Source organism: Mytilus galloprovincialis, chromosome 3 (genome assembly GCF_965363235.1).
Source record: "Mytilus galloprovincialis chromosome 3, xbMytGall1.hap1.1, whole genome shotgun sequence".
Classification (NCBI taxonomy): Eukaryota; Metazoa; Mollusca; class Bivalvia; order Mytilida; family Mytilidae; genus Mytilus; species Mytilus galloprovincialis.
In genome coordinates, this window is record NC_134840.1 from 4,915,485 (window position 1) to 4,941,068 (window position 25,584).

The 25,584-nt window shown below is 32.5% G+C and overlaps 2 protein-coding genes across 2 annotated transcripts; both read right to left on the reverse strand.

The window, feature by feature from the left end:
- Positions 1-1,377: 1,377 nt before the first annotated feature.
- Positions 1,378-15,772, reverse strand: LOC143066296 (uncharacterized). Its single transcript, XM_076239283.1, has 13 exons — positions 15,638-15,772; positions 14,414-14,554; positions 13,458-13,598; positions 12,483-12,623; positions 11,226-11,366; positions 10,778-10,918; positions 9,849-9,989; positions 9,392-9,532; positions 4,731-4,871; positions 4,202-4,342; positions 3,455-3,598; positions 2,523-2,906; positions 1,378-1,917 (listed from the first exon to the last, which is right to left on the reverse strand). The coding sequence occupies exons 7-13, from the start codon at positions 9,982-9,984 to the stop codon at positions 1,601-1,603; spliced, it is 1,404 nt and encodes a 467-aa protein (XP_076095398.1). The 5' UTR covers positions 9,985-9,989; positions 10,778-10,918; positions 11,226-11,366; positions 12,483-12,623; positions 13,458-13,598; positions 14,414-14,554; positions 15,638-15,772; the 3' UTR covers positions 1,378-1,600.
- Positions 15,773-17,202: 1,430 nt separating this feature from the next.
- Positions 17,203-21,253, reverse strand: LOC143067003 (uncharacterized). The gene is made up of 5 exons (XM_076239927.1): positions 21,049-21,253; positions 20,201-20,341; positions 19,512-19,652; positions 18,222-18,362; positions 17,203-17,905 (listed from the first exon to the last, which is right to left on the reverse strand). The coding sequence occupies exons 1-5, from the start codon at positions 21,212-21,214 to the stop codon at positions 17,697-17,699; spliced, it is 798 nt and encodes a 265-aa protein (XP_076096042.1). The 5' UTR covers positions 21,215-21,253; the 3' UTR covers positions 17,203-17,696.
- Positions 21,254-25,584: the final 4,331 nt, after the last annotated feature.

Genomic DNA, 25,584 nt, shown 5'->3' on the forward strand with positions numbered 1-25,584 from the left:
TTACGAAAAGTTTGTGTCGTAAATTCACTATTATTTTTTTTTTTAAATATTTTGATTGATTAAAAAAGTTAAATCATTGTACGTTTGTCACTAACAAATTATTATAGTTATTATGTGTATTTGAGAAAGACTCAAAATGACATTTCACCCAACTTCACCATTTTGCCGCCAAAATTGTGGGTTTACAGCAAAAAAATAAATTTTCGTTATCGGTAACCTATGTTATTTTTGCTCATTCTTTGAAGCTATATTTCAGCTTTTTATATGACAGTTTTGGACCAAGTGTCACAGAACGGTTTTTTGATATTCCTCTATTGTCCCTATCATTTCATCGAAACACGGTCCCTTTTACGTACCTCTTTAAAAGTAATTCTCTGAGCTGAAATTGTTGGGACCCCGTATTTTTTTTTCGACCAATTTGATTCAATCTCTAGAAAGATTAAAATAACAACAGTATACGGCACTTCTGACAGAAATTTCGAATAGGCCCGAGCCACCTTAAATGATGAACCACTGATAGTTCTATTCGTAAACCGAAAGAGACGGGCTAATTTTTTGTGAACATATTAAGTTATTTGATGGATCTAATACACCATTTCCTTGAAATATCTTTGGAGCACCTGAGATCACCCCTAGTTTTTGGTGGGGTTCGTGTTGTTTATTCTTTAGTTTTCTATGTTGTGTCATGTGAACTATTGTTTTTCTGTTTGTCTTTTTCATTTTTAGCCATGGCGTTGTCAGTTTGTTTTAGATTTATGAGTTTGACTGTCCCTTTGGTATCTTTCGTCCCTCTTTTTTTGAACCTCTTTGTGTATTTAAATCTTTGTCTATACATTTGATGACAAAGATAATCACTACTGGTTTGTCATTTGGGTGTTTTTTGTCGGATAACTATGTCAACAAAATGTGATAAAACGGAATTTATAATGCTTATTTTTCCTTGATTAAAAAATGAGAAGAGCTAACCTTTGTTTTGTTTTTTTTTTTCGTCAGAAAATCATGAAACAGCATTTCATGTAATGAAATATTTAGCCTTTCACTTTCTCATGTCACTAATTCTTTTAATTAGGACGACTAATTCAACTGGTTTGCTTTGTCAATTATTTTTCTGAGTTGTGCTTTTTAGTACTGTAAGGTGTAAATAACCTGACGTTATCGAGTGAAAATACATTTCTTTATCTTCATATAAATTCCTATTATCAATAAAATTTCATGAAAACATTTCTTTTGGCTATCAATCAACATGATTTTTCGTAAAATATGTATATCAGTGAAATCATGAATATCTAAGGGCGCAGACTACTCTTAATTTTATGACACATGCGTACAAGTCAACGGTTTACTAGAAGGTTAAGAAGCATGGATACCTGGAAAACACCCAAAAAAACCCAGTGGAAAACAAGCTGTATTTAAAACATACTTTGATTTTTCATCTTGTGTGTACTGTAAGGCAAACACGTATATTATTTTCAATATGAACACAAGTTATGATATTGTCCCCTCTGTGGATATTAAAAAACTTGTCTCGTAATAACTCCAATATATTTATAATTCCAAATTTTGTTTTGATAATTAACAAAATTGTTTTTACGCTAAAACTTTAATGGGGTAATGGACCTTTAAAAGGAACGCAATTCAATTTTCCAGCATGAATAAGGTCTTTTAAGTGGATGATTAACTTAGAAAACTGTCCCAAATCATCTACAGCAAACAGATGATCTCTTTGAGGTTCTGACACAAGTTTAGATAACTTTTGACGTCCATCATCTGTTGATATGCCAATCATCATTCCATAAACATCAGCCACATTCTTTAAAGATTGGGCTGCAGAAAGCACTACATTGTCGCCCTCACAATTGTACAAACCGTCTGTTAGTAATAAAACTTCCTTTTTTACAGCTTTGCTGGGTCTCATTCCTGTGGAATAACAGATACAAATATAATGCCACTAAATTTACCTGAATAACTCATAGTTTAAAAGGGTTGAAATATTAAGAAACAGATTACCAACAAAATTAATATACAGTTTATCCGAAATTTTGAAGTAAAGAGCTATACAATCATGAGGAAGATATATTCCTTAATTTAAAATAATTTTAAAACTGCAAATTATAATAACAAAATATCTGTATTTTCATGGGCTGGTGTTAACCTCGGAGTCTAATAATCAAACAGCAAAGGAAATATCAAATGAGGCTTTCAATTAAAGTAAAAACAATAAATCGAACATGTATTTCTTTTCTTCAAGGGCACACCAGGTTTTTTGCTGAATTCGTGTTGCACTATTTTTAGAATATGTGTTAAACTCTGGTTATTCTTGTTTGTCTCTTTATATTCTCGGCCATAGGCATAGTGGTTTGAATCGATACGGTGGACATGAATTTGCAAGTTTGTTTCCCTTAAGATAGCATAATTTGTCATTAATTTATTATAAATGAGATGGATCTTACTATTCTAATGACACTACTGTATTTATAACGAATTATCGTTACACCTTTATTATAAAACCCTCGTGTACTTACCATTTGAAACTGTAAACATTGTTTCTCCTAACATTAATGCCTTTTCTGTGCATGTAGTACCAGGATTATAATGAATTGCCTTTATCGCATGTTGAGCCTGTTTTACGCTGTGATATTTATTGAATTTAAAAACAAGTTCTGAGTCAGTTGAAAACAAGATAGCAGACAGTTGAATATAATTCCCGGGGTTCTGTTTATGGTCTAATGGATCGCTAAGCGGACAGAACATTCCAATTAACTCTGAGAGGTCTTCCAATGTTTTTGCAAATGGCTCATCTCCAATGCTTCCAGAACCATCAATAAGAAGAACTAAGTCACGTGGTTGTACAACTGGGCGAACAAACTGCACTCCAAAATTTTCAGATGTTGTAGTCGTTGTGATAGCTATAAAAAATTGTAATTTCGAAGTTGTAAAAATATGATAACACTTCATTTTAATGTATTATTTTCAAATTAAATCGACTTGCATGAGTGTAAACAACTCACGAACACCGTTTGCAATAAAAAACCAAAGTTATCAAGATTCATCAAATAACTATTATAAAAATTAAAAAAAAAAAAACAACAACTGAAAACATTGTGCCATTTATTAGAACTATTTAGATATATTAAACGAAAAATCATTGAAAACGGTTTACTTTTATACCCCAATTTTCTCCTTTTCTTACTTGTTATGTCTGGTTTTTTTCAAACATTGTTGTCAAAATAATAGAATTTTATTCGACTGTCATACAAGTGAGAAGTTAAGTTAGTTTTATTACCAGGTTGAATCCATCACTTTTTCTACATAAAGACATGCCTGTACCTTGTTTACGAGTTCAGAATAAGGCAGTTATTTTCCTTTTGTTAGAGCTTATGAATTTGCATTTTTTGTAAATTTACTTTTTGTCCAAATTAAAGCAGATCGTAGTCTTAGAGTTAAGTATACATACGTGCATTTTTCGTTTGTCTTTCAACTGGACAAGGAGCTCCTCCTCCGAATGCTTCTTTTTTAATCTGTTTAATTCTTTCAATAGTTCCAAATCCAAAAGGCTTAGTCCATTGACCCCATTCACCAAGTTCACAATCTCTTTTCACTATTACAAAAAACATCAATATGTCAATGATAAGTACAGAGCACTTATCTGTATGTTTTTGGACACATTTATAACCTTGCTAGAAATTTTCTTTTAGTAAATATATTGGTGTCTCAAATCACTAGAGATATGTTTTTTTTTCTCTTGATTGGGTCATATTTCAGATTGTGACATTTTACCGAGTGTGGTTTCGCATTGATATATGTATAAAATATGACGATTACACTGTTGCCTTTATTTACACCTCTAGTGTTCATGCGATACACTCATATTTTGTCTATTGCTAATCAATTTATTGATGGCTTATTTGAATAAAAACAAGGAGTGGTGTGATCGTCAATGAAACAATATAAAAAAGAAGATGTGGTATGATTGCCAATGAGACAACTATCCACAAAAGACCAAAATGACACAGACATTAACAACTATAGGTCACCGTACGGCCTTCAACAATGAGCAAAGCCCATACCATAATTATATAAGTTGGTTATCACATGGATCACAAACAGAATAATATACAAAATTATCGTACGGTAAAATGTACTATAACCATCTTCAATATAATCTTATTTAAAGTTTGTATTTATAAATTAGTAAGTTTACCTGATTTAGTCTCTGTTGTTGCAGGACAAGGTTTACCAGTGCTAACAGGTTTAATAAGAATTCTTCTTGTTCTAATACATGTACCTTGGTTATCTGGATGACCCCATGCAGTCCATTCACTAACAACGCATTGTACTACAACTACAAACATGTGTTGTTAATATAACTATAGCAAATTGTGATATTTAACATCGAAGTTTTATCTGTATGCATGCGTAACGTAAATAGTTATCAAAGGTACCAGAATTATAATTTAGAACGCCAGACGCGCGTTTCGTCTACATAAGACTCTAAATGATGCATATTTAAAAAGATATATACAGTAAGTATATATAGAAGGGATAATCTAATCGATCAACGGAAATATCTTATTTAAATCTTAAGTGTTATAGTTCATTCTGTAGAAATCAAGGCCAATAATTTTAAAGAGTAATTGTCACAAATCGGAAAATCCAAAATATAATAAAAAGACAATATATATGCCTTAATCATCAAGCATCAAACTTTTAAAAAGTATCCGAAACTTTACCCAGTTTAGTTTCTGTAGTGTAAGGACACGGAGTACCACTATTTACTGAGTGTCGAAGAATTTTCCTAGTTCTTGTACATAAACCATTTGTATCTGGATGACTCCATGTTGTCCATTCACCAATAATACATGATAATGCAACTAAAACATTAATTTATCCATATAAACAAATTGAATTATACAATGAGAAGTTTACAAAGACACTATATATTTAAACATGTGTAACGCGTATGGATAAAACGCAAGTGAATAAAAACAACAAACTATAAATTTGGTGAGTCTGATGGGTTTTCCTCGATTGTTCATTGGTTCCTCACCATATAATGTAATTTGCCTGAAAAGTTAAGGAGTTGTATGACCTAAACTTCAGTTGGTAATTGTACTGTTCAAAACAAGATATGGATTAAATTTCCATTGAACGACAGAAACACCCCGAATATTATACTTTGTTTTAATGAAATTATACTATTTACCGGATTTGTTATAACATGAACAACACGACGGGTGACACATGTGTAGCAGGAACTGCTTACCCTTTCGGAGCACCTGAGATCACCCCCAGTTTTTGGTGGGGTTCGTCTTGCTTATTCTTTAGTTTTATATGTTTTGCCATGTGTACTATTGTTTGTCTGTTTGTCTTTTTCGTTTTTAGCCATGGCGTTGTCAGTTAATTTTTGATTTATGAGTTTGACTGTCCCTCTGGTATCTTTCGTCTCTCTTTGTTTGATTGAAATAGTTATCAAAGTTACCAGGATTATAATTTTGTACGTCAGACGCGTGTTTCGTCTACATAAGAATCATCAGTGACGCTCATATCAAAATAGTTATAAAGCCAAACAAATACAAAGTTGAAGAGCATTGAGGATCCAAAATTCCAAAAGGTTGTGCCAAATACGGCTAAGGTAATCTATGCCTGGGATAAGAAAATCCTTAGTTTTTCGAAAAATTCAAAGTTTTGTAAACAGGAAACCTATCAATCATTTTTTCCTTTACTGTTAAAGTCTTTAGATCAAATGGGCTTCGATTTTAAACATATTTTATTCATTAAGATATGGAAAGGATTGAGCAACAGGCACAGCCTAAAAAAGCTCTCTCCATTTTACATGTTCAAGGTATAATTCAATTATAACAACTGTATTTAAATTAATGAAATCAAATGGGCTTCACTACTACGTCCTTCCCTATTTGTTTAATCTTCATATAACAATTTTCACAAATTGAAAGAAACAGTTCAAGAGCATCACGGGAAATATAAGCATATCCATTATTCAGTTGTAAATTCGTGCGATATCTGCCACCTTGACCTGTTTCTGTATGTGCATTATATAAAATACCATTGAATTCCTCTAGGAAGACATAAATTTAAAAACTTCCCTCCTCATTCGCAAAACCTCCAATAGTGAAATATAGTAACCTTTTGTTTCCTTTTTTTTTCTTATGATTCAAAAGTTTAATCATTCCCAAAAGATCATGGTACATTTTTCTTAAGTTTGTGTTCCTTATTTTTCTTGATTCGAATTTAGATCGCAAAGATTCAAGAAAGGTGTCCTTAATTTACATGTTGTCACTTAATACTAATAATTCAGACAAAGAAGTGAAAAAGTCAAGATGGGCTGGGGGAATTTAATTTTCTTTTTTGGATTAAAAACGATTATCTTATCCAAATAAAACATTGGCAACAAGAATGTTACCAAAGTACACGGATGCCCCCCTCGCACTATCATTTTCTATGTTCAATGGACCGTAAAATTGGGGTAAAAACTCTAATTTGGCATTAAAATTAGAAAGATCATATCATAAGAAACATGTGTATTAAGTTTCAAGTTGATTAGACTTCAACTTCATCAAAAACTACCTTGACCAAAGGCTTTAACCTGGACTATGCATATGACATTGGGGTCAAACCTTTAATTTGGCTTTTAAATTAGAAAGATCATATCATGGGGAACATGTGTACTAAGTTTCAAGTTGATTGGATGTCACCTTCATAAGGCATAAGATTTGAAGATCTGTCAACTGAATGTATATTAATATTAGGATTATAATTAAGCTTCATTATATCAAGAATACATTACCGAATATACATAAGTTCACTTGTTGCCTAAAACTATGTTTTAAGCTTAATGCCTAATTTTACTTATTGCCGCAAACATATGCACTAGACTTGACAATAGAGCACGAATCAAAACAATAAAACAACCAACGTATAATAAAACTGAAGAATACTGAAAATTAAAATTTGAGAAACGTCTGCTAAATCTGACCATCCTTGTCTTGGATAGTATAATCTTGATATTTCGTACCTTCAGTAAATAAACATAGACAGACAGCAAATGAGCGCTTACCACTGGAATGGTGAAGTATTTTGATTCTTTGTATGACTATTGTAAAATTAGGAAACAAAAGGGTCTAAAGACTATATAATTAAGTAAAACAACAAACAAAAAAACCTCCTAGGAACATTCAAACCTAAAGTCCCTAATCAAATGGCAAGGTCAAAAGATCAACCACGTTAAACAAATGGAAAACAACTGGAATATTAAAAACCAATTCTTCAGAGAACAATTGAACATCTTTCCACCTCGATGATAAGAATGAAATTGAAAAAAGGATGTTAGAAAATGACACTCCTTGTTAATGTAATTTCGAAGCTCAAACTGATATAAAACAATAAGACTAATAAGTATATGCAGAAGACTTAATTGTTTTATAAAAAAACAAGATTTTTTTTTAGCAAAGGTCAATCTTGAACGTCCAATTGACCTTTGACCTCGACCTCAATTTCAAGGTCATAGGTCAGTGATCTCAAATCAAAAGACCCCAGGTCAATCATTTGTATGGTTGTGGAGAAATACTGATTTCAAATACATAACGGGAGAAAACTCCTATAAGAGTTTACCAAAACACTTCGACTGAAATTGGTTGAAGTTGCGCCTTATTGTAAACAGTAATTTGGCAAATACATCATATCATTAACTGTAACAGTTTCTTCAAAGTTTTTCAAAATTTATACCATGCCCTTGACCTCCGACCTTGACCTCAATGTCAAGGTCATAGGTCAGTGAACTCAAATTGGAAGACCGGAGGTCAATCACTTGTATGGTTATGGAGAAATACTGATTTGAAATACATAAGGGGAAAAACTCCTATAAGGGTTATCCAAAACACTTTGACAGATTAGATATAAAGTTGCGCCTATTTGTAAACAGTTATTTGGCAAAACACATCATATCATTTACTACCACAGTTTCTGTGGAATAACGATAACAAGCAAAATTCAAAATTTAGAACATGACCTTGACCTTTGACCTCAATTTCCTTCAAATGGACCAAGGACTTCATATCAAAAGACTGTAGGCCTCTACGACTTATAACGTATGAATTAAGAATCTTAAATTTTCAAAGGGAAATAACTCCCTTGAGATGTCATCCGATCACTCAAGTCAAAATAAACCAAAACATTCTCAAGAGTAGACGAACAATTTGATGAAAACAGTTTGCTAAAATCTTTTACGATTTTAGAAATATAGCGATAACAAAAAAGGGGACGCGGGGAGATAACTCTTATAAGAATAAGTTTTCGGTCACTCACGGTGAATTTTGAAACCCCCATTAATGTACAACATCATTGGCTAAAAAATCCATTCGATATGTTGTAAGACAAAAAAGCATCTCAGACGGCAGAAGAAAAACAAAATCAGAAGAAAAACAAAAGGTCTTTCCACGAAAAGTAGATAGACCGAAAAATAATCCGAATAAAAACAAAAGGTCTTTCCACGAAAAGTGTAAAGACCTAATAACATGACTCGGTACAGGCACTTCCTTCATCATAAACAACCCAGATATTTATTATCGATGGTCATATGATTAAAGTGCTCCATATTTCGTTAGTATCTAAGTATTATAGTTTTAGTCTTTTAGAACAAATTGAAACATACTCACAAACATTTTTATTCTATTTAAAGCAAACCTTGAAAAAGAAATTCTTAAGATACATCACCGCTGTTAGAAACATAACTACATTCGGTATATTTCGAAGCCTAAGACACAAAGGATGAGGTGCTCCTAGTTTTTAAATCTGGCCTTCGAAATTGAAGTGAATCAAAATCATGTGAATTTGTTGCAAAAATGATTATAAAGTGTTTCCAAATTACAAACTTCATTATCTTTGAAAAAATTACTACGGTCACGGAGATTGAGGGTAGACGAATAACATGCTTCTATTAACTTATCTATCAATACTAAAAATTGAGAAAAGTTGGAAAATGGAAGAACCACAAAATTATTCATTGTATGAATGTTGTTATTCATCTAGACAACGCACAGCTATAGATTTTGTTTTATATCACAATTGCATTTGATATGACATCGTTGGTAGAAAATAGCTTATTTCTACCTAACATTGTCTCATCTTTAAAACATGCATAAAAGAATATTCTTAAATCAAAACTTCCAGATTTCAGTAAAATATACGACCAAACTAAACCATTACTCAACCTCTCCAATTTAAACTGGAGGTCAACATTGTGTTTAACTTATTCATGAAAAGCTTCTACTAATAAACAAGTGATAAAATGGCAAGTTTTTTTCATCTCCTTGTGTGCTTCTTCCATAATCTGCTCCATTTACAATAAATTCCCTTAAAACAAAATCCTATTTACCTTTATCCTTATCAGTCAAAGTAGGACAGTTGTTACCGCCATTCTTAGGATGCTGTAATACAACTCTACTTCTCATTCTGTTTCCTCCTTCATCTGGAGTTGTCCACTCCGTCCACTGTGTAACCTCACAATTCACAGAAACTAAAATGTCATCTTATTTTGAAACATTTGTGGAAATTTTTATAAAATTTTATGGTACACATTTAAACAAATTGTGCTACTTAAATTACATTACTCTAATTTTAGTCCGTATTTATAATTTCATGTTTATATTGTTGTCTTTTTGTTATCACTGATTTAATTTTGCCTTTTTTTCTGTTCTGTTCTTTTCTGTTCTGTTCTTTTCTTTTCCATTTCCTTTCTTCTAACGTATTTGCTTAAGTATCTGTAATGTGACCCAATCGCTTTTAGAATTCAATTGATAACTTAAAAAATTCTGAAACTATTAAAAACATACTCAGCTGTGTTTGTTCAAGTTTAGGACATTTTTTCCCGCCATTCAAAGCATGTCTTTTAACATCACGTGTTCTAGTTATTTTTCCATTTGTATCCCTTTTACTCCATTTTGTCCATTCACTAACCAAGCAGTCCATTTGCACTAGTATATAGAAAGATCTCACATTATCAAATCATGAAAAATATATACAACCAAATTGAACTTTCAAGTCACTTTCATGAATGTGACCTACCGAATTAGACTATTTACCGGATTCGTTATAACATGAGCAACACGACGGGTGCCACATGTGGAGCACGATCTGCTTACCCTTCCAGAGCACCTGAGATCACCCTTAGTTTTTGGTGGGGTTCGTGTTGCTTATTCTTTATTTTTCTATGTTGTGTCATGTGTGCTATTGTTTGTCTGTTTGTCTTTTTCATTTTTGGCCATGGCGTTGTCAGTTCGTTTTTTATTTGTGAGTTTGACTGTCCCTCTGGTATCTTTCGTCAATCTTTAGAAAGAATAATAATAGAAATTGAAAAAAAATATATTAGTGCAATTTTCAAGCGAGACATGATGTACAAATAGGTAAACCCAACTGAATTTGAGAAGGTCAATCTTATAGGGCTTACTGCCCTAAAAATTACATCTATGCATATTTATAAGTTAATAAAAATCTTTAAAAACTGTAATTGAAAACAATATACTGTAAACAACAAACCTGTCTTAGGGATATACATGTAAAAGCCACGTCTACCTTCATTCCTATCAAGTTAGCACTTCAATTTTTTATAGTATTTGACTACATTTGGTCACACATGGATTGATGGGCGACCTATTGATCCAACACCGATCGATACTAAATACATAGTTGCTCTAAATGTGTCTTTGTACTGTCTATTTAGAATATAAATCAACAGATTTATTCAAATAGTTTTTTTTTTTACCTTTATCGTTATCCGCCAAAGGAGGACAGCTTTTCCCACCATTTAGAGGAGCCTCTAATATAGCCCTACTCCTTCGTCTGTTCCCTCCCTCATCTGGTGCTGTCCATTGCGTCCATTGTGTAACCTCACAGTCCACAGTAACTGAAAAGAAATCAAACTAAATGTACAGGTTATTTAAAAAAGGCGGTTGCTTCGATCAATTAATTTCATTTCGGCACTGATCAGTTTCCAGCCATTGTGGATTATTTTGCTTTCTTTCAAAGATATTGTTTTTGTTGACTCTCCAAACGTTTCGTCTCGAGCATGAAGAATACGGTGCTTAAAAGATTAATCTTTCTTTGTTAGTAACCTTTTCTCTTTTTCATACATATTTTTGTCAAACTGCAGTAAAATAATTATAAAGCAGAAACTGATTACATAATACTTGTTTAAACAATATCATGCATACCCAGCTGTGTTTGTTCTAGTGTTGGACACTTGTTCCCACCATTCAGGTTATATCTTGTAACATCACGTGTCCTTGTTATTTTCCCATCTTTGTCTCTTTTACCCCATTTTGTCCATTCACCGACCAAACAATCCAAAGGTACTAGTATTTACAAAATATATTATACATTGTTTATCTTGGAAACTTGGAAAAAAAATAATAAAACTTAGTGTAACTATATTTTATATTCTAAATGTTCCAGATGTTACCACCATTCAGAGATTTTACCTTTATCATTATCGGTAAAAGATGGACAAATGTTACCACCATTCAGAGATTTTACCTTTATCATTATCGGTCAAAGATGGACAAATGTTACCACCATTCAGAGATTTTACATTTATCATTATCGGTCAAAGATGGACAGATGTTACCACCATTCAGAGATTTTACCTTTATCATTATCGGTAAAAGATGGACAGATGTTACCACCATTCAGAGATTTTACCTTTATCATTATCGGTAAAAGATGGACAGATGTTACCACCATTCAGAGATTTTAGCTTTATCATTATCGGTCAAAGATGGACAGATGTTACCACCATTCAGAGATTTTACCTTTATCATTATCGGTCAAAGATGGACAGATGTTACCACCATTCAGAGATTTTACCTTTATCATTATCGGTCAAAGATGGACAGATGTTACCACCATTCAGAGATTTTACCTTTATCATTATCGGTCAAAGATGGACAGATGTTACCACCATTCAGAGATTTTACCTGTATCATTATCGGTCAAAGATGGACAGATGTTACCACCATTTAGAGATTTTACCTTTATCATTATCGGTCAAAGATGGACAGATGTTACCACCATTCAGAGATTTTACCTGTATCATTATCGGTCAAAGATGGACAGATGTTACCACCATTCAGAGATTTTACCTTTATCATTATCGGTCAAAGATGGACAGATGTTACCACCATTCAGAGATTTTACCTTTATCATTATCGGTCAAAGATGGACAGATGTTACCACCATTCAGAGATTTTACCTTTATCATTATCGGTCAAAGATGGACAGATGTTACCACCATTCAGAGATTTTACCTTTATCATTATCGGTCAAAGATGGACAAATGTTACCACCATTCAGAGATTTTACCTTTATCATTATCGGTCAAAGATGGACAGATGTTACCACCATTCAGAGATTTTACCTTTATCATTATCGGTCAAAGATGGACAAATGTTACCACCATTCAGAGATTTTACCTTTATCATTATCGGTCAAAGAAGGACAGATGTTACCACCATTCAGAGAAGGCTGCAATATAACTCTACTTCTGAGTCTGTTTCCTCCTTCATCTGGACTTGTCCATTCGGTCCACTGTGTTACCTCACAATTCACGGAAACTGAAATGTTTTCTCATTTAGAAACTTATCATCCGGTTTTCAATTATTATTTTAAGAATATTAGAATTATGCCTGTGTATATTTAACTGTTTCGTCGTCTGTCTCTGCTACTTATTGTAACTTTTCCCTTAGCTGATTTTGGAACTTCTGTGTAACTGTTTTCGTTTTTTCTTATTCTTTAAAGATCATCATTTCTTGTTGCAAAATATATTAGTAGCAATTATACCCGATGGAAGCCTTTTGAGGAATATGTGTCTTTGAAATTAGTATTAAACATTCATCTTGTTATGTCACCTCTAAAAAGGAAGGATGGAAAATTGTTAATGTTCTCGTCCGACGGTCGTTTATTTTTCTCCTACGCTTCATGTCCCATTAACTTTGTGGTGATTATTGGGTAAATATTCAACTTGATTAATCTTCACCGTAAAAAGATCACCATTTTTAGGTGTGTACCTGATTTTTGTATCTCAAAACGTTTGTCATTGTCATGAAAATAGAGCAAACTGTAAGTCATTCCAAACCATACAGAATTTTTAACCTGTAATGTGCAGATGTGCCATCTACTTCGGAATATTCAAAATAGATGTTGTTCCCACGGATATGTCAAAATATATAGTGTATCATTTCAAAACTGTTGACAGTCCTGTGTACAAGTGTTGTTGTGTTTGAATTGTTTAAATGACCACGGAATCCAAATCAAAAATAAAAAAAAAAATGACCATGGACTGGAGTGATCCGCAATTAGAATTACAGTACTCCTAATTTTTCAAACAACAATATTGTTGTTTCATAAATTGATTCAATGATACGTATTGAGGCTGTTGAAATGCATACCCAGTTGTGTTTGTTCTAGTGTAGGACACTTTTCCCCACCATTTAGGTTATATCTTAGAACATCCCGTCTCCTGGTAATTTTACCGTCTTTATCTCTTTCGCTCCATTTTGTCCATTCACCAACCAAACAATCCAAAGGCACTAGTACAAAATAATGTATTAATTAATATTAACAGTACGAATTTAACTGCACCGGATATTTCGACAATAAATGTATCTTCGGTGGTGCTCGATCCACAACTTGTTACAAGCGCCGAGAAGCTGATAAAACCAATAGGACCAAATGTAAAGTCAAAAGTTGCAGCAACTTTTAACAAATAAATATCCGTATATTCCAAGTATCAAAAGAACAGTACAAAATCCAGTTGGCATAATTGTTGTTCATGTGCACCCCAGCTATATCAGTCAAGATTACATTTGTTTTCTATACATCACTTTAACGTTGCCATGTCCCTACCCTCTATTATATTGTTTAAAAACTTACACTCTCCTCATTTAAAATCTTAAGACTTAGACAATATAGATTTTTGACATTAACTTTAGATATAAAAACAAGTTAACTGTCAAGTAGACGACATGAGCATCTTTTGTACCTAATAAAAAGCTTGTCCGGTGTCATGAATTAGTTCTTTATTACTTGATTCAACATAGGCGCTTATATTCTCTATTGACGCGAACGTATATGTAAATGTAAATTATTGCACACGAAAAAAACAAAAACAAAGAGAATATTAACACCAAAGAGTTTATTTAAAAAACTTTACACCTATTGAGATATACAATTCAAAATAATATAGGGGCAAACTTCTTTGAAGACATACAACTTTAATCTTAACAAAACTGTAAATTTTAATCTCGTAACTTGAGCCTCGTTTATTGACCTCTTCCTGCAAATGTATCATTCACAGATCTGATCATGTTTTTAACTGAATAAAACTATAATAAACCAAATTCACCTTTCTTCTTTTGCCACAAGTCTGGACACTTGATTCCATTGTTCAATGGTTTAACGCGGATTGTACGGAATGATTCAACATTACCACCTTCATCAGGTTGGGTCCAGGCACTCCATTCACTCACAACACAGTCTATGGGTACTGAATAAAAAATAGAACTATTGCAATTTGATACTCACTACACAGTCTATTGGTACTGAATAAAAAACAGAACTATTGCAATTTGATACTCACTACACAGTCTATTGGGACTGAATAAAAACACAACTATTGCAATTTGATACTCACTGCACTGTACATTGGTACTGAAACTAAAGATAACTATTTTTGGTGAACAGACACCCGACCTACTCACTAAAGCACTATTGGTACTAAAAATTTGAATTAAGCTGGAAATGGCAATTATCAGGCCTTCAATGTACAGTAATAAATGACTTCATTTTAACAGGGAATTCGTATAAAGCTGTTCTTCTCAACGTTTCAAGCAACTGAATGTCTCTAACGAACCTGGCAATGGTAACTATAGAATCACTAATATAAATACTATGCACTAATACTATCAAACAAAGGAGAATTTGAAGTAAAAGAGGGAAGGGAACAAGAAAACTAGTAGTAAAAGAAAAAAATATAACGCCGGTACCATGCATACAAAACAAACAAACGAACGGACAAACTAACAAACTGCAAAACATAAGACACAAATTTAATGTCAAGACAGCAAAATATATCGTACTAAAAGCCAGATGTGACACAAATCACATTTGTCCAGCTGGTCTTGGCCAGTATAAACAATTTAGTGTTTAGTTCCATGTTTCAATCAAGGAAAAGAAGAAAAGATGAAATGAATATGCATATGACAATTGGAACATATTCGCTGCCATCTGCATGTGAGATATATATTCTATCACGATTTATCAAATATTAATGCCATTTGTAAAAATACGAAGCCTTCCTACAATAGATTGCTTGTATATACGTAGAGAAAAGATAATGTTATCCCTTCGAAAATGTTTAAAAAACATAGAATAACATAGAATGAATTACATCAAGGAAGTTTAAGTAACATGTTATCATCTTAAAGTTGATGTGTTCCTCGGTTTTAGTTTGTAAAGCAAATTTGTTTTCTCATTCGATTTATGACCTTTGAACAGTGGAATACTACTGTTATGATGAACTGAAATAGCATCCTAGTTTTTGTTTTACATTATAACAAATATCTCTTACCATATTTCGTATCTCTGAGTTTAGGACATTCTGCCCCACCATTCAGATTTTCCTGAATAACATAACGCTCTCTGTATGTGAATCCTGTATTGTCATGAGGTTTCCATGTACTCCACAGACTGACTATACAATCAACGGGTACTGTTTAATATATAATTCATCAATTATTAAGAAGTTTAAGTGAGTTAATTTTTTATAGTGCAGTATTTTTGTGATTTTACTTTTTATGTAATAACAAATCAACTATAACAGTGATATTACAAGTTTTATCAACTCATTGTGGTTGTTCCGAAGAAAGAAGGAACCAATAAATAAGTAGTGTAAGACACTATTTAATAGATATTTTAAAAAATAATCTTGTCAAACTTTTTAGCAATATTATTCCACTTTCTGTTTTGACTTTTATTCAAAACACAAAATGGTTTAGTCAAACTGAAACAAAAACAAACTATTTCACGTATTTTCATGACAATTGATACAAAAGTTCTGAAAAATAAAACTAGGATGAACAGGTTGAAAATTGGACTGCCGTATTGAAAATGTGACAATGCTTGATAACGGGCATACATTGTACTGACACCAGTATACCCAAAGTCGTTGGTGCGATGTTTTTTTTAACAAATAAACAGTTAGAAAGTGTCACCATTCCGACAGTCATATCTTCCATCACGCAAAGTCTAGAATACATACTCTCCGGCACAGCGAGATGTTTTACTTGACGAAACAAATCATTAGATGACCATATTTTCATATCTTAATCGAACCTTTTATCGTTAGATTTATAAATCAAATGACATTATAGATACAGCCGGTGTAAATAAGAGATATGATATAGGAAATTTACAAATGGTGACATACAATTATTAATTGACTAACGTCTTACATTCATAGATTTTATAGCTACTTATTGCTTAAACGTAAACTGATGGCCACACAAGCCTTTGCATTACCAACACAATTGTCATTTAAATATTTTTGATGGAAGCAATGGTAGCGTCTCGTTATATTGCACATCCAACATTCATTTATCTATTTTTGATGCTTTTGTTACAGTTTCAGTTTTAAAATGTGTTATGTTGTATCGTTTGTTGTTCAAAAAAGTATAATATTGCCTTTCAAAACGATCATTGTCGTATTCTTGAAAGTGACTGTAATACTGAAAAAGAATTTATGTTTCTGCTATAGTTTTGGTTGAATAATCTGTTATGTCTAAACGTTTGTAGTCCGAATACTGCATGAAGTTTTGAAACAATCGAAGACTCGTATTTTTCATTACAACAAATGAAGATATCCTTACACACTTCTGTTTGTCTTTTTTCATTTTTAGCCATGGCGTTGTCAGTTTATTTTCAATTTATGAGTTTGACTGCCCCTTTGGTATCTTTTGTCCCTCTTTTATACTATTATTTTCAATTTCTTTTTAATCAGAAGAAACGAGTATTTTTAACCAATGCATGTAGATATAATAAATATAAATAATAAAATTCTCTATGCAATGTGTTTTACATTCTGTAACATATAATCCACAGACATATTTCATTCAGCGAGAAGTTTGCCTGCTAATTAGTGTTTATTAATTATTACCGAAGTTTACATAACGTTAAATTGATAAACAAACAACATAGAATCATGGTGCACTTGAAAAAGAGTTATATACATGCAATAAAACGAGGTATATAAACTAGCCATGCGTTTTACCTTTGTTATTAAACCTTGTCCCAATAGTTTTTTTAGTATAATTAATCTTGTCTTTCATAATGAAATAAAACTATCTAATTGGCACGTTGGTTACATTTTCTTTTATCCATTTTTTTCCCTCGCACTTGCTCTGTATGGTGCCGGAATAACTTCTGACAGGTTCATCGTTAGAGAAACTGCATACGAAACTTCTATCGACGAATTAGAGTACACGAAGGCAATAAATCGATAAAAATACATTTCTGAAAATTTTGATCAGACTATATAAAGTCCTTATACACTTGTTTTATAGTAAATTATAGTCATTCAAGTATATAAAACACATAAAAGTTGTTTTGGTCATTTTAAATATCATATAGCTTTAAGATAAAGTTAATAATGAATGAACATTGACAGACTTCTCCGCACTTCCTATGATAAAATACATGCCGTTTTTAGAATCTTTTAATACAGGACATATCTTTCCACCATTCAGAGGCTTCACGATAATTGTTCTTTCTCTCCTGCTAATACCACTATCATCCAATGGACCCCATTCACTCCATACCGATACTAGACAGTTAATTGGTACTGAAAAAGGAGTTATAAGAGAATATTTCATAAACGTTTGTGTCACATTTTAAAAACAGTTATTGCTAAAACGATATAAAATCATTGCCGTACGTATCAATTGGCTCAGCAAAACGGATGCATGCTGCTTTTAAATATATATGTCCGACAAAGATTTATGCGATGTTTTTTTAAACTGTTGCAAGTATTTTATATAGTAATAATCTGGTACTATTAATCATCTGCCACACATGAAGTACTGGATAAATTGCCTTGGTACAGTAGTTGTTTTCCAATTTTATTTGAGATATATATGGTCTTATAAATATAAGTGTACCTTTTTTTGTTTCCTCTAAAGGCGGACATGGATCACCTTTATTCAAGGGAGTTGTGACAATAGTTCTGTAGCGTCTAGCAATACCTTTAGAATTTATTGGACCCCATTCATTCCAAGCACTGACTTGACAATTTATGTTCACTGAAACATATAATAAATTAAACAAAGAAAGTCAATGGTTTGTGATTGCTTGAAATAACGGTTATTTTAAACACTGTCATATTTTATTTTAAACCCTAGCCGTATTTGGCACAGCCTTTTTCAACTTTTAATCCTCAGAGCTGTACAACTTTGTACCCCACCCCTTTTTTTGACTTTCGAACTTTTATATCTGGGCGTCACTGGTAATTCTTGTTTGGACGAGGCGCGTTTTTTGATGTAATGAATTTTAAACCTGATGCCTTTTGTTATCTGTTGTTCGTGTGTTTCTAATACGTTCTCCTATTTGTTTGTATTGTGGTCCTGTATTATAATGTTGTCATTTTGATGTTATATTTAACAATGCCATCAAAGTGCGAGGTTTGGCATGCCACAAAACCAGGTTCAACCCACCCTTTTTTTCTTTAAAAATGTCCTGTACCAAGTCAGGAAAATGGCTATTGTTATATCATAGTTCGTTTCTATGTGTGTAACATTTTTACGTTGTGTTTCCGTTGTGTCGTTTGTTTTCTCCTATATTTGAGTGTACTATAAGACGTGTCACGGTACTTTTCTATCCCAAATTCATGTATTTGGTTTTGATGTTATATTGGTTATTCTCATCGGATTTTGTCTAATGCGTAGTCCGTTGCTGTGTGTGTTACATTTTAATGTTGTGTCGTTGTTCCCCTCTAATATTTAATGCGTTTCCCTCAGTTTTAGTTTGTTACCCCTATTTTGTTTGTTGCCCATAGATTTATGAGTTTTGAACAGCGGTATACTACTGTTGCCTTTATTCATATTGTGCCAAGTAAAAAGATGGTTCATTTATAATACTATTTTTGTCATTAAAAGTAAAATACAGAATAATTCAAAAAAATAATTTCAAAATTTTGCTGTTGATACTGTAATTTGATCATAAAAAGTTTCTGTCTCAGTATCGTAAAATTCCAAAGAGATTTACAAAGCTATTGGTGGAACTAAAAACGTTAACCCTTTTTAAATTCCGCAGATATATATCTATATATTTTTCGTGAATAATCTAATAATGTGTCTTCAATCTAACGATATGTTACTTATGTTAAGGACACTTTAAATTTATCAAATCCCTGAAATTGTTTGTAGGAAACAATCTGAAAATTTTGTACGTACCTAATCTTGTTTCGATAAGATGTCCACACTCCTTCCCTCCATTTAAAGGTTGCTGTGTTACAAATCGCTCTCTTCGTGAAAGCCCTTGGCTATCATGTGGACTCCAAACACTCCAAACAGTGGCAATACAGTCAACTGACACTGTAATTACAGATAAAATAAGCTGTCAAGAGGAAATATTTTATTTTCTCTCAATAAAACACTCATATATTAAAATTTTATACTTGCTCTAGTTTGTTCTCATGGTGGAATGCAAAACTTGCTTTTTCACATACCAGAATGTCAAACATGCTTTAAACCAAGGCTCCATGTTGAAGGTCGTACTTTAACCTTTAATCGTTTACTTTTTTACACGATTTGACTTGCATGGAGAGTAGTCTCATTGACACTCATACCACATCTGTGACTTGGATGAAGAGTTGTCTTATTGGCACTCATACTTCATCTTATCATTTCTATCTACTTTGTTCGCATGGTGGAATATAATACCTGCAGTAGTTTAATCTCATGATAAGTATCTAACCTGCTGCCAGTTTGTACTAATGTTTGAATGACAAACCTGCTTTAGTTTATTCATAAGGTTCAATGTCATATCTGCTTTAATTTTGGAATGTTATGCCTGCTCTAATTCGTATCTATGGTGGAATATCAAACCTGCTTCAGTTTGTTCTAATGGCGTAACGATATACCTGCTTTGGTTTGTTCTAATGGTGGACATGGATCACCGTTGTTTAGAGGAGTTGTCACAATTGTTCTGAATCTTGTAGATATACCTTCAGCATTCAATGGACCCCATTCATTCCAAGCACTTACTATACAGTTGATATGAACTAGAATATAATTAAACATCACTCATAGAAAACAAACCTTTAATACAGTATAGTGTGTTTGGGTTTAAATCATATGTAAGCTATTGTAAGATTCGGACTAATTCGATAGTTCTCAACAAATTAAGCCAATAAACTTTTCATCACTATTTCTTCATCTCATGTAAATCACATATGATTAGGTATAAAACGAAAACAACAACAGGAGAAGAAAAAAAGAAAAAAGAAAACCCGATATTGATACGACTATGCATAAGACAGAACAAAAAAAAAACAAAAAAACTTTAAATTCTATATATTGATTGTTCTATCAAAATGACGACAGACTTTGTTGATAATAAATAAAGTGCAGACCTAACAAGACAATTGTAAACAAATCATACTAAATAATACTCGAAATAACTACAAGCTAGTTAATGTGTTTGGTCTGCTGACATCTTTATAAGCAGGTATACACTAAAATATCAGTGGTTAGACGTCAGAGAAGATTAATTACAGCAATGTTATAAACTGTTGAGAAAACACGATATAGTAAAACGCAATAACAAACAGAATTTCAATGTTGAAAAAAAGTCTCGCTTAAATTATGAATGAGTGAATTAATAATCCCCAAAATACCAGGGCAATGATCGATCGAGCACAACAACAGAATGATTATAATAGTTTACAATTAAGTCTATCAGCCAAAAACAATAATTGGCCATAAATACCTAATTTCGTCTGATAAGTAACTGGACATTCTGCTCCTCCATTCAAAGCTGGTTGGGTCATATATCGCTCTCTGTGGGAGTGTCCGTTGTTGTCATGGGGACTCCAATCGCTCCACTTCGTAACCACACAATCGATTGGAACTTGTGAAATTAAAACAAAATTCATTAGATAATCTGTCACTTGAATGGATGTTCGTAGTCATCAAATATATGCTTTTATCTAAGATATAGTGTTTTTTTTTAACTTTATGCATTGGTCATTGAAATTGCCTCATTCGAATGTTCAATCCATTGAAAAGTACAACCATTTTTACTATTAATAGAACAAAGTACCAGCATTAATTTGTACAATTTAAGCCTTAGAAGATAAATCTGTACTCCACGGAAAATGTTTGGCTGTACACTATTTCATTAGAATTTCTAATACTTTGTTTAAACATATTTTATTGTTCAAAACAAATGGATTAGACACAAGTTTTCCAACTTAGTTCTGTCTTCTCCATAATATACATGAATATACATTATATTTATATAGCACATTACATAAATTTGTATTTTTCTAATAAGCATGAAGGCATGAAAAATAATTAAATAAATCACAACTATTGTTATTATAATATTTATACACAAAAAATAATAGAAACGGCTCAATGGATATCAAACGTTCTTATTTTGAATAATCAAACACACCCAAACGATCGGTCTAAAGGGAAAACACCTACTGTTACTAGTGTGTTTTTCAATGACTTTCTATAATATTTACCTGTATAAGTTGTAAAAGTAACATGCAATATTGTGAATATATATAATTGTGATACGGACATTAAATTATGACGTTAAAAATGCGGATAAAGGGATGACAAGAACATAGATTTAATGTAAGTATCGTTTTTGTATTAACTTCAATAATTGAAATCCATTGAGGCGAAACATTATGTTAACCGTTATGAACAACAAATCGATCATTCGAACAATGCATCGTCTGTACTGTAGACTAGTAAATAAAACAATAACCAGCAAGGTTGTTATCAGAGTGAGAAACGTTGAGTTTCTTTTATATATTTATGTACAGCAGAAAATATTACAAAATTGTCTTTTGTATCTAAGTTGTCATTACCAAACAATAACAAATCGATTGTAACAGGAATGTCTAAGTGGGTCATTTCTGTAAGCATAACATTTCTTTGCGATGCAAAGTTATTACAATATAATAAATAGTGTTCAACACTTTCACTAGTGTACCCACATGCACAATATACATCATGTACTAAATTGGCCTTGTTTAAATCTGCGCTAAGTGCACTGCACTTGTTGCGTAGCCTTGCATGTAATATAGATAGCAGTCTATCTCCATAAAAATAGTACCTAGGAGGTTTTACATTATGAAAATATAGTTGTTGCAATTGTAACTTGAAAGAAGAGAAAGTAAGAATTTGACGAATATGCAAATCTAATTCATTCCACAATGTAATAGAAGATGGAAAAAAAGACTGTTGATAAACTGATAGACGATTCAATGGTATATTAATGTTATGTCTATTTCGCAGGTTATAATTATTAGTATCTGATACATACGGAGGAACTAATACTTGTAAATAATCCGGTGTTTGGTTATTTACAATTTTATAAAACATGGTCAGTTTTTTAACTTCCCTTCTGACACTTAATTTCTCCCATCCTGTCTCTCGATAAATAGAGTTGATACTAGCATAACATGGTAAACCGGTAACTATACGTGCAGCTTCAATCTGAATCTTTTCTAACCTTTCGGAATTAATTTGCCCACAGCTGTCCCAAACTTCAGATGAATATTCCAAAATAGGACGAATAAAAATCATATAAATCTTTTCAAGATATTCCCTTTTTAGTCTAATTTTTAGTTTTCTCAGTACATTTACTTGTTTTGACGTCTTCTCTATCAGTTTATCAACATGTTTATTCCATTTACAGTCACTACTAAAAATAATACCTAAATGTTTATGTGTATCTACAGGAGCTATTGAGACTCCACCAAAATCAAAAGTAAGGACGTTCTGCATATTCCTAGTATTAAAAATCATGATATCTGTTTTATTAGGATTAAATTTTAGCATCCACTTTTCAGACCAATTTTGCAAATTATCTAAATCAATATTTATTAAAGTGTTGAGACTTGTAACATCGGGTGCAGTATGGCCAATAGATGTGTCATCAGCAAAAAGTCTACTGAACCCACTTAGATCATCTGCAATGTCATTTATGTAAATCAAAAATAATAATGGACCAAGTACCGACCCCTGGGGCACACCAGCTCTTAAACAGCCCAATGTGGATAGTGAATCTTTCATAACCACTCTTTGCGACCGTCCCGATAAGTAACTTTTCAACCAACATAATAAATCCCCTTTAATGCCATATTTTTCGAGCTTATATAAAAGACCTTTGATCCAAACTGTATCAAAAGCTTTGCTTATGTCCACAAATGTTATACTAGTAAGTTGTTTGTCGTTTAGTGACTTTATAATATGGTTATACAACTCAATCAATTGATGGGTAGTAGAATATCCAGGAATGAATCCTGATTGAAACTTGTATAATAGATTATGTGAATGCAAATGATTAAAAATATTTTTAAAAACTATTTTTTCCAGAAGTTTGCTCAAACAAGATAATAAAGAGACAGGTCTATAATTTGAGGGCAAAGATTTATCACCACTTTTAAATAATGAAATAACATGTGCAATTTTCCACTGGTTTGGGAATATTTTATCCCGTAATGACCTATTGAATAATAAACATAATGGTTTTGAAATTTGATTTCTGACAGCAAGTAACATTCTGTTGCTTATAATATCAGGCCCCACCGCTTTATCAACATCAAGTGTGGAAATCATATCGTGCACGTCTTGTTCACTAACTACAATCGATGACAGGAAATCAGCACAACGATCGTTAGAGGCCGGTAAATCCTTATCTGGATTCTCCAAATTAGCTATAGAACAGAAATATTTATTCAAAATTTCAGACTTTTCAGAGCTCTCATATGCCAAATTATAATTTTGATTCGGATCCTTCAAAGGTGGTACGTCATGAACAGGCCTGTCGCTTTTGATGTGCATATTAATAGTCTTCCAATATTGTTTCGGATTCGCTTGTTTGATTTCATCTAAATTTTCATTTAAACTGGCGTAAAAGTGTTTTTTAGCCTGCTTTTTCATTTTATTTACTTTGTTTCGCTGTTGCTTAAACTTAAGTTCAGCGAAAGATGTTTTCAAACGTAGAAAAAAATTACGAAATCTGTCGCGCTTGCGCATTTCACGACGTAAGTTAGAATTATACCAAATTTTGTCATCACATCGCACTACATCTTCTCGTGTAGGTATACACTCTGATGCTATGTCAAGGAGTGAATTAGTGAAATTAGTGCAAGCAACATTCATGTTATCTGCGTCAGAAATCAAATGCTCCCAATTGGTCCTTGATACCTTTTGATTCATGAGGTCAAAATCCCCATTTTTATAATCCCAAATCTTCCGCTTATAAGTACGACTACTTGTAAATCCGCAATTGATTGTGACATATGTTCCATCGTGATCACTGATCTCTCTATCAATAGGTACCGTGTCTTTATCGACAACAGGTATCGAATCTGTCACTAAAATAGGATCAAGCAACGAAGTGTTACCTGTACGTGTATCAAAGTGCGTCGGCTTATCTATAATGTTAATGAGGCCGTTAATGAAAATAATATCTCTTATATTTGACGATATATCTGACACAAGCATTAGCCTTTCAAAAAGGGCTAGTCGACTCTTAGCTGATGAAAATGGAAAGTGCTCTCGCTTTGTAGATTAATTCATTTACTAGAATAGCCACGTGCATCAATCAACAAATTTTACCACACACGTGAGGTCACACGTTATGAAGTAGTATATATAGTTTAACGTTGTTGTTTACGAAACTCCAGAAGATTCGACTATTTATAGATAAAAGTTACCTGTGTACCAATATCATGAATATGCATGATTAATGACCAGGCAAAATATAATTGCTAAAAAAGAGAGGACAAATCCGATACTCTACGGGATTGAAGGACATTTACTAGGTTTGGATTGTCCTAACCAATCAATAAATTTTGATTATTCACGTCTCGTAATATCTTCCAATCAGGTAGCAAGAAAAATTCACGCACTGACTGTCCATCGTTCAATTCTTAATATCGACTCCTAGGAGTCGATAATGAAATTTTTGTTCAGATCACCCAAACAAATTATACTATTATTTTCATCTAGGGCCCTTTTCAACATCATATCAAAATATTGCCAGAAACAAACTGAAGACTGTCGCTCTGATCTATAATTAATATTAATCAGTATTGATCGAAGTTTTGTTTTTAATTCGAACCACATACTTTCAACTTCATCATGTTCTAAATCAACACGACGAACAATATTAATTAAACTTTTATAATACATAATTATGCCTCCGCCGTTGGCATTCCGGTCTTTTCGAACTGGTGTCTCAAAACCAAATAATGATATATCGAAATCAGTAACG

Excerpts from the sequence above, each read along its gene's own strand:
- LOC143067003 (XM_076239927.1), bottom strand. The coding sequence starts at position 21,214 with ATGAATTTTGTTTTAATTTCACAAGTTCCAATCGATTGTGTGGTTACG. Across the intron at positions 20,342-21,048 it reads TACTTATCAGACGAAATTAG|TTCATATCAACTGTATAGTA; the intron begins GTATTTATGGCC and ends ATTATATTCTAG. Across the intron at positions 19,653-20,200 it reads ATTAGAACAAACCAAAGCAG|TGTCAGTTGACTGTATTGCC; the intron begins GTATATCGTTAC and ends CTGTAATTACAG.
- LOC143066296 (XM_076239283.1), bottom strand. The coding sequence starts at position 9,984 with ATGGACTGCTTGGTTAGTGAATGGACAAAATGGAGTAAAAGGGATACA. Across the intron at positions 3,599-4,201 it reads AACAACAGAGACTAAATCAG|TGAAAAGAGATTGTGAACTT; the intron begins GTAAACTTACTA and ends TTTTTGTAATAG. Across the intron at positions 2,907-3,454 it reads AAGACAAACGAAAAATGCAC|CTATCACAACGACTACAACA; the intron begins GTATGTATACTT and ends AATTTTTTATAG.